General features: G+C 38.6%; 1 protein-coding gene across 1 annotated transcript; it reads right to left on the bottom strand.

The window, feature by feature from the left end:
• Nucleotides 1-1,968: 1,968 nt before the first annotated feature.
• RPL22L1 (ribosomal protein L22 like 1) lies at nucleotides 1,969-5,980 on the bottom strand. Its single transcript, XM_006188080.3, has 4 exons — nucleotides 5,918-5,980; nucleotides 4,164-4,256; nucleotides 3,874-3,995; nucleotides 1,969-2,450 (listed from the first exon to the last, which is right to left on the bottom strand). The coding sequence occupies exons 1-4, from the start codon at nucleotides 5,924-5,926 to the stop codon at nucleotides 2,306-2,308; spliced, it is 369 nt and encodes a 122-aa protein (XP_006188142.1). The 5' UTR covers nucleotides 5,927-5,980; the 3' UTR covers nucleotides 1,969-2,305.
• Between the last annotated feature and the right edge of the window lie 3,635 nt (nucleotides 5,981-9,615).

The raw sequence follows: 9,615 nt of genomic DNA, 5'->3' as shown, positions 1-9,615 counted from the left end.
GCAACTAACGTGGCCTAAATTGAACTTTCCTCCTACTCTTGCCTTCTTCCCTTGTTACCCAACTCAGCAAACGCCACCTTCTAAGCCCACTGTATGTCACCCTTGACACTTCTCCCTTACCACCAATGTTCATCACCAAGTCCCACAAACTTTATCCTCTACAAGAATCTCTAAAATCTACCTACTTCTTCCATCTCCACCATCTCAGTCCTGACTACCGCTATCCACAGGATACTGCCATGGCCTCCTGTCTCCTTGAATCCAGTGACTGCCACTGGAAACCATTCGTCGTAATGCAGCCACTGATCTTTTTCAAAATGCACTCCTCATTGCATCTCACCACCCTCAAGGCACTTGAAATTCAGTAGCCTTCCACTGCTCTCAAGATTAAAAGCATCAACTTCTGCCCTGCATGGGCTAGTTTCTACTTGCTTTTCCAGGTTCTTCTTATAAACCAATCACTTTATTTCAGATGCAGTGTATAGCAACCAGATTCCCGACGTTCTGAGAATTTGATCTATGCTGTTCCCTCTGCCTGGAACACCGTTCTCTTTACCCAGAGATTACCTATCCTAGGTCAGCTCAAACACTTCCTCAGTTGCCTTCCTTGACTGCATCAAATTCCTTTTAAATAGCCCCTCCTTTGTTGTACTTAAGATTTTATGTAATTATTTGGTGTTTCCCTCACCATACCAGGAAACAGTTTTTATTCCACTGCACCCACAATGCTCAACAGAACAAGCACAGTTGGATGTTTGTAACTATTGGTGGAAAACACGAACAATTCAAAGAGCACGCAGAGTTAAGGTAAGGCCTGCTGTGCATCAATTCTGGGGAGTACTTAAACAAGCTCTTAATAAGGGAAATAAAATTCCTGAAACATTCCCAAACCAATTATATCAATCAGTATTAGGGTGTAATAGTCAAGACCTATATGGCAATGATTCCATTGGTATCAGGGCCCAGGGCCCATTTAAGTACCTGAGGTACTAACACCACCTTCACCTTAAAAGTAGAAAAAGGCACATAACTTGGCACTGGAAAACCAAACTGATACGGCTAATACCCCTTCCCATTATTCTCTCCTCTCCTGCAATTTGGATTTTGACAAACCATTCTGCTTAACACGTTGATTGCCACGTCACCCAAACCTGGGGTGTTTTCTCAGGGGCCCTGTCACCCAGATGGGTGATGCTTTCCTTCATCCAATTATGCAGGTTTTTACAAGTAATTTGCAACAGTTTTCATTTGTAATACACTTAATAATAACATAAGTATATACACAAAAATATTTTCTTTTTAACAAAATTATGTAAGATTATGTTGCTTTCTTATGATATTCACCAAGAATTTATACAAAGCTGTGGTGTTTTGGGACAACTAGGACAGTATGTTCCTGTCTTTTTAAACTTTTTTCTAGCTTGTCTTGAAAATAAGAAATTGTTTAGAACAATTCCAATTATACTGGGAAAGACAGATTAACTATGAGCACATATATGATTAGAGCCTCACACTGTGGTGAAACGTGCATTTGGGCCCTGCAGGAAACATACCCAATCCACAGTGGGCGTCAGCGTTAAACAGCTCTCTAAGGTCACTTGATTTGGGAGAGTCTATCCACTGCTAAGTTTTAAGCAACTGAAGACCAACATTTTTATAATGATCAGTGCAGTGGAGTTGCATGAAGATTTGAACCGTCTGAGTAAACTTCAATTTTTCACACAAGAACCACGGAAGAGTACAGATGTAAGTTTTGAGTTTCTAGTGCCTACAAGGCATTTGGATGGAGATCTCTAATAGGCAATCAAACACTTGCTTACACCAGTACCATGCTCAACTCAGAACCTTTATGCTAATTAGAAAAGTTGCTCCTATGAAGTAAAGTGCAGGAGCGATTTAATACTGAACACCTATGTGCAAGAACTGTTCAAGGCACTCAGGACTGCAGTTACAAACTGTACAAAGGTATTTGAGACTGTCACGAGAATTTTAAATATTTTATTATATAAAGTTATGCCCCAAATTGTGCTTCATTTTTTCCTATACTATACTGGTACATTTTAAAAAGCAATACAGTTCAGAAATCCTGGGGGAAATTCCACTTAGCTATTTAAATATTGCTTATAGAAAATATTAAAGGAAAGCTAGCACCATGTAAACAGTATATACTTAAATTGAATGCTTAACAGAGTACAATGCTTTTCATTCACTGATAAACCAAAGGTCAATTTCTAGATGTCTTTTCCTCTTGTACATATGTCACTTGTTTTATTAGCAAGCAAAGCCCTATAATGGGTGGCTTCACCTAATCCTCAGACTCAGATCCATCTTCATCTTGACTAATCTGGAAATAACGAAGTTCGTAAGTCTCCTTGTCAGATGCAACCACACGAAGCCAATCACGAAGATTGTTCTTCTTAAGGTATTTCTTGGTTAGATACTTCAAATACCTTTAAAAAAAAACATGAATTTCATAAAACATAGTATCTACTATGTAAAGGCTTATTATTTAAGACATGCATTGTCATATTCATCTTGTGTGTTCCCAGTTCCCTCCACAATATTTTCTTTCATTTGTATTAAGCATTGTGCAAGGTTGCTAGGAATACAGTAAGGGAGCATCTCAACCTCAATTAGAACCAGTTTATGCCCCACAAACCCTTTACCTCCCACCCCCCAAATAAACTTTATGTTGGAGACCCATGCAGGAGAGCAGTAATAGTACCTTCCTTTTCAGTCTTACTGCTACATTAAAAAAAATTAACATACAGTTCTCATTCTTCAAATATCTTGTACTAAAATGTCAACATTCCCTCCACCATGATCAGCTCCCCTAGCCTCATTCCCATCTGAACTACCAAGCATTCCTCTCAAACCTCCCTGCCTCTTGCTGTCAGTGCCACTCCCTCTGCTAGAAATACCCCATTCCACTGGCAACACTAAGCTTATCCTCAGCTTCTCTGAAAATCCTTGTGCCCTATGACAAAGATACAGCAATTACCGAATTGCATGTGTAACAACTATCCACATGTCTATATGATCCTTGAGGACAGATACTTCATCTCCAAATCCCTAGTGATTAACTCACGACCACAGCTAACATGCACTGCTTGCTACCACCTTAGTCCAAGCTACCATCATCTCTTACTGCAACAGTCTAAGTTTTCAGTTTCCACTACCAAACTTTTTCAGCCATAATGATCAATTCTTTAATTTGCATGGCTCACTGTTGCATTTCATTTAGATGAAATTTTCTGCCCACTTTATGCACTTGTTAAGTATTTAATATTGCATTTCATCTCTTCTCCACTAGAATTTAAGCTCCTTGGTGGTGGGTCCTTAGTCTGCTTGGTTCACTGCTAGGCTGCTCAGTCTTGCAACAGTGCTGCCATGTGTCAAGTATTTAATATCTGTCAAGCAAATTGCATGAACAGAAACTGGTAGCAAGACTAACATTAGTGGTTATCTGTACTAGATGGCCAAAACTAAGAAAGCTGGCACATCACTCCCCTCTGACACAATAGACAAGTTTCTGGAAACATATTCTAGTATCAAAGCATGCAACATTGTTAAAGTTTACGTACAATTTGATTACAGGGCCTCTAATTCACTGGACAGGAGCCCTGGACATAACTTGCCTATATTCCAGCAATAAATCACTTACTGACAATCAGCCTAAGTAACTGGCACTGTTACTGAATGTATCTTCCTTTCATACAGCCTTTAATAAGTTCAAAGTACTTCTGACATCTCACTGACCTCATTAACAACATACCTGTTTTTGCATGTGAACAGAGAATACTACATTACATATTCTATAAATATTCCGCAATTAGTTTCATTTCAAAAAAATCATGGAAAACGAATACCAACCTTTTAGAGAATTGTTTCTCAGAAACAACTGTTATTTTATTCTTGAAGCGTTCAATGTGAACAACATTCCCAAGATTTCCAGTTTTTCCGTTCACTTTAACCTTCTCACGTAGAAACTGTTCCTATTTTTAAAAAGAAAAAGTGCCACACTAGGGAAGAAAACCCTAGATATTCACTAGGGAAGGTACCCTAGGAATAGAGCTTAGGTTAAAATCAAATATTACATACTTAATTCATCATTAAGAACTTTACTATAATGATAAAAACAAACTGACTGAAGTGATACTTACAAAATTTCCAGAATCAAAAATTCCATCTTCTACTGGATGAGTAAGGTCCAAATTAAACTTCCAGGTTGACTTCTTAGGCTTCTTGTCTTTCTTCTACAGAAAGTTAATAATTATGACTCTCTACAATAATTTATTCACTTTACATACAAAATAAAAAATCTGTATCAGTGCAATAATGTACAACATGTTGTGAGGCGATGTGTGTGTGTTTGTATATATAAAGTAGTGTAAGGTTCTAAAAAAAAAAAAGTGCTTTAGTATCTACTGGATATACCCTTTTTTTCAACCAGGCTGTCTGAAGGGGAGTACTCTCATCAACTTGGTTAAAAACCAAGTTTCGTGAACTCCTATGGAAATTTTCCCTGTTCGTCATACAAGTGTCTCACAAGCACAAAACTCAAGATTAAGTTCGACGTATATAGTGAGCTACTTAGTTTCCTTCATCAGAAGATTCTCCAAACCCTATTTTTGCAACTGGAAAAGATTAAAAGGATCAGCCTACTTTCTACTACAAGTTAAACCTAAAAAATACCCACCAGGGATGGTGTGAACCTCTAACCAGGCCCACTGTGTTTGAGTTATCAAGAAAAGTTTTGTGGGCTTTTATTATTTTCCATACCACGAATATTCAATTTTAAATTACCAGGTACTGTTTAACTGCTTCACTACTGCCATCCCCACTGCAGACGGGAAACAGGTAGTGCACCACTTAGTCCAAGCTCAATCACACGCCAGAACAGGATATTTCACCCACTTATGTCTACAGAATTCACTTCTTATGCTGCTATGGGTGAGGGAAAGGCAGGAGAGGTCTGACAGTAATTTTAATTTGAAAAATATGTGTAACTTAAAGTTTTCTAATCCCAAACCTTTTAGACCAATACCATAGAATAAGAATACTTAAGTAAAATCCACCCAAACAGCTACCGAGGCTTTCTTAGGCAGTGGAATAACTTGTGCCCCCAAAATTTATCCAAAACCTGGGACTGGAAACTAGGTTAACTAGTTACTAGGAGTTGGGCCTTAGTGGTCAATTTATAGTTCTGTTGGGGCATTAGTTAACATAAGAAACGCAAATAATTTGTCTGGTGGAACAGATAAGCCCAGAGTGTTTATGGTCCCATTGAACATTAGTTCTGTATATATCCCAGCAATTTTACCCTAACATTTCAAATGTTTTCTGGGCCGGCTTTTACATCTCACTGGTTCCCTTATTAATAAAAACCTTTGAAACACTCTTTTACAATTTGCCTAAGAATCGTCACTTTTATCTTTCACGAGGTAATGAAGAAACTTCTTCCCCAACACAGTTTTAAAGTTCTCTGAAACTTCTGTAACCGCTGCTATCGCGGGAGCCGAGAGCCTCGGCTCTGCCTCCGCCCTGGCAAGGCCATTAGACTAGCCCGATTAGACACATTTGGCTTTCTGCTGCAAATAGGGTAGCATCCGCGCGCGAGAGAAAAGAAACGGCCCAAATGCTGTCCCCTAGCCCCGTTCGCCGTCGTGCCTTCTTCCCCACGCTCCCACGGCCGCCCATCCTAAGCCAACTCCGGGCCCAGGTCGAACTCCACCAGACCGCATGGCAGCTGCCAGGGGCCACAAAAATGCCTACAACGTTAACATTTTGGTTGTATTCCTGACCTGAGTCTCCATTCCCACCCTCCCTTTATCTGAATGAGACGCCCCCAACTCGCGAGCTGCAAAAATCATCTATATCGGAGTAAAATAGTCCAGCGGAGAGCACGCACACTCACCGGCGCCATCTTGGAAAGCCGGCCGCGCGATGAGAGAACGCAGCGTCCGCGCCGCTCGTATTTATACCAAAGCGTGGTGCGTCACGCGCCGGGAACGTAAGATCACCGCCTCCCGGAAGAGAACTTGGGAGGAGCGCCGAGGTCGGTAACCCAGGAAACCGGGGGCGTGGCCCGCGGAGAATACAATCAACAGGCCGTCAGGCTTCCTGGCAGCGCCCACTTGCGGCGCGAGCTGAAATGACTCAGTTTCACGCTGGTGACTACAAGCGCCGGTTGACCACAGTGGTCCCTAGGACTGATTGCTTGGGAGGCCGCTCTAGAAGTACACGCCCCAGGGATGTTGGAAACATTTTTTCGCTAATCACCTGGATCTTCTTTCCAATCAAGGCAAGGCAATGTTTCATGTTGCTTTGGGGATTCTTGTTTTATACTGCAATTATAATCCTCCAGCTAAAAAGTTATTTCTCTGTGTTTTGACCATGAGTCTTGTTTTCTAAATGACTGTTGACGGAAATTAGTTTTTCCGGGAGCCAAAATAAACTAGGTTCTTGAGGATAATAAAAACCAAACCCACAAACAAGCAAACGACCTTTAAGTGAAAAATACATAGTGCTCATTTGTTCACACGTTGTGTGTAATATATTCTATTTTATGAACCTTAGAATTAATCCAGGACTCCTGAGTTCCATTCAAAATGCCTCCCAGTTAACATTCAACGAACATTTGCTGAGACCTAATTACTAAAATGTACAAAGGATGAATATGTGGTGGTGACAGTGGCAAAAGAAAAAAGTGTTCGGAGTTAGAAGGATTACAAGTTAACGTCATTTCAGAAAAGTGGCACGTCTCTCAGCGTTTTGCAATTTTTTTTTTTTTTTTTTTTGTGGAGGAGAAACTATTGCACTGGGAGCCAGGGGTAGAGGATGGGGTGGGCTTTTGTTGTTAATTTGGAGGTTGACACTAGAAAGTGACAATTGTGTATGTCCCTTATGATAGTGATTAGTAGTAATAACAACTATGCTTTAACGAAGCATGCAATGTATATGGTCTAACTAGAGGTGTTGAGTTCCTGGAAGAAATACATTTCAAGATTTTTTTGGTTGTTTGCCTCAAGAACCACTAGAATTTCATTTATTTTCCAAAAATTGAAGGAAAAGAAGAGCAATTGGCATTTTCTCCTCAAGGATGGCCTGGGCTGTAGGGCAGAAATGATCCTTGTACTGGTGGATATTTTGAAAATAAGCCATTAATTGAGTCATTTATTATTTTTCTTGTTTTGGCAGTCCCCCATGTCATGACAAAAACAAAACAAAACAAAACAAAAAAAACCCTAAAGAACTATTAAACCATTTTTACAAAGGCTTAATATTTGCGAAAACAACACGTGTTTCTGAATAACTAGTAATCCCAAAATAACTAGTTAGAAAACAGTTTCTATTAACAGAAAATTTTCTAATAACAGAATTTTTTTCTTTTAATTAGAAAACACTTTAAAAAAAGAAAAATAGTACCCAGAAATGTGCAGATAGTGAGATTAAATATTGTAAATAACCAAATTCTTCCAAATTTCACAAACACAAACAGTATATAAGTATGTATATATTATATAGGGTGGGAAGGGACGGACTGGAAGTTCGAAATTTGTAGATACTGACAGGTATATATAGAATAGATAAACAAGTTTACACTGTATGGCACAGGGGAATATATTCAAGATCTTGTAGTAGCTCATGGTGAAAAAGAATATGAAAGTGAATATATGTGTATTCATGTATGGCTGAAAAATTGTGCTGTACACCAGGTCTGAATAGAGTAGTGAAATAAGGTATAGAAGGACACAATATGGCAGATTAGGTTAACAGAGAAACCTTCCATATGTAGCCAAAAAACTGGCTAAAATATAGTTTTATCAATAATTTCTAATGTATGGTTAAGTTGGTGAAAAAGTAAAATAATTTTTGGAGGGGGATGGAAATGACCTGTCCCCATGCTCATACCAGTTTATGGCTAGAATTAGCTCTGCTCAAATAGCATGAAAAAGCTCCAACCTAAAAACGTAGTTTAAAAGTGTGCTTGACTTCATGGTACCAGGCAGAAGCAAATGCACATTTTTTCTGGAGGAATGCACGGTATATCCAAGCACAAAGGATTCCCTGAGATAAGCTTTCTGAAATATGAGCTGACAATTAAAAAAAAAAAAAAACTCAATAAATACACAGGAAAACAAGCCACGATGAATGAAAATCAATCTAAAAAGCCATATTAAGTCGTATGAGCTGCTTATATATTCTGGAGATCAAGCCTTTGTCAGTTTCATTTGCAAAAATGGGCAGAAGACCTAAACAAGCCATTCTCCAAAGAAGAAATACAAATGATCGATAGGCACATGAAAAAATGCTCAATATCACTAATTATCAGAGAAATGCAAATCAAAACTACGATGAGGTATCACCTCACACCAGTCAGAATGGCCATCATTCAAAAGTCCACAAATGACAAATGCTGGAGAGGCTGTGGAGAAAAGGGAACCTTCCTACGCTGCTGGTGAGAATGCAGTTTGGTGCAGCCACTGTGGAAAACAGTATGGAGATTCCTCAAAAGACTAGGAATAGACTTACCATATGACCCAGGAATACCGCTCCTGGGCATATATCCAGAAGGAACCCTACTTCAAAATGACACCTGCATCCCAATGTTCATAGCAGCATTATTTACAATAGCCAAGACATGGAAACAGCCTAAATGTCCATCAACAGATGACTGGATAAAGAAGAAGTGGTATATTTATAAAATGGAATACTATTCAGCCATAAAACCCGACAACATAACGCCATTTGCAGCAACATGGATGCTCCTGGAGAATGTCATTCTAAGTGAAGTAAGCCAGAAAGAAAAAGAAAAGTACCATATGAGATCACTCATATGCAGAATCTAAAAAAAAAAAAAAGCAAAACATAAATACAAAACATAGACATAGAATACAAACTTGTGGTTGCCAGGGGGACAGAGGGTAGGAAGGGACAGATTGGGATTTCAAAATGTAGAACAGATAAACAAGATTGTACTGTGTAGCAGAGGGAAAATATATACAGGATCTTGTGGTGGCTCACAGTGAAAGAGAATGTGACAATGAATGTATGTATGTTCATATATAACTGAAAAATTGTGCTCTACACTGGAATTTGACACAACATTGTAAAATGACTGTAACTCAATAAAAAAAAATGTTTAACGTTTAAAAAGCCTATAAAGTCAGACCCAAACAAGAGACTGTATATATTGGAATTATAAGAAACAGAATATAAAATAAGTATCTGTAATGTACTTAAAAGCTAAAATGATTTAAAATCCTATAAGGGAAACAGGGACAAGCAAAATTGGCCAGGAATTTTTTTTAAAAGGAAGAAAATATAACTTCTAGAAATTAAAAATAGAAAATCTTTAGTTAGAAAGAGTTGGTGAGTTAAACAGGGGAGTAGACAAAAGCTGCAGAGAAAACTGGTGAATGGGAAATTACTCAGAATGCAACAAAGAAAAGCAAAGAGATAGAAAATATTAAAAGGTAGGTTAAGAGACAAGAATGTCAGAGTTAAGAATGTTCCAGTTATGTCAAATGGAAGACCTAGAAGGATATAACAGGGAAAATGAGGGAAAGGCAAAACTGAGAGAAATAATGGCTGAATACTTAGATTCAGGAA

This window comes from Camelus ferus, chromosome 1 (assembly GCF_009834535.1).
Source record: "Camelus ferus isolate YT-003-E chromosome 1, BCGSAC_Cfer_1.0, whole genome shotgun sequence".
In the NCBI taxonomy this organism is placed as follows: domain Eukaryota; kingdom Metazoa; phylum Chordata; class Mammalia; order Artiodactyla; family Camelidae; genus Camelus; species Camelus ferus.
Note: the sequence above shows the minus strand (reverse complement) of the source record. Positions and strands in the feature narration are given on the sequence as shown.

Excerpts from the sequence above, each read along its gene's own strand:
- RPL22L1 (XM_006188080.3), bottom strand. Across the intron at positions 3,996-4,163 it reads TTTTTGATTCTGGAAATTTT|GAACAGTTTCTACGTGAGAA; the intron begins GTAAGTATCACT and ends TTTTAAAAATAG. Across the intron at positions 2,451-3,873 it reads GAGAAACAATTCTCTAAAAG|GTATTTGAAGTATCTAACCA; the intron begins GTTGGTATTCGT and ends TTTTTTTTAAAG.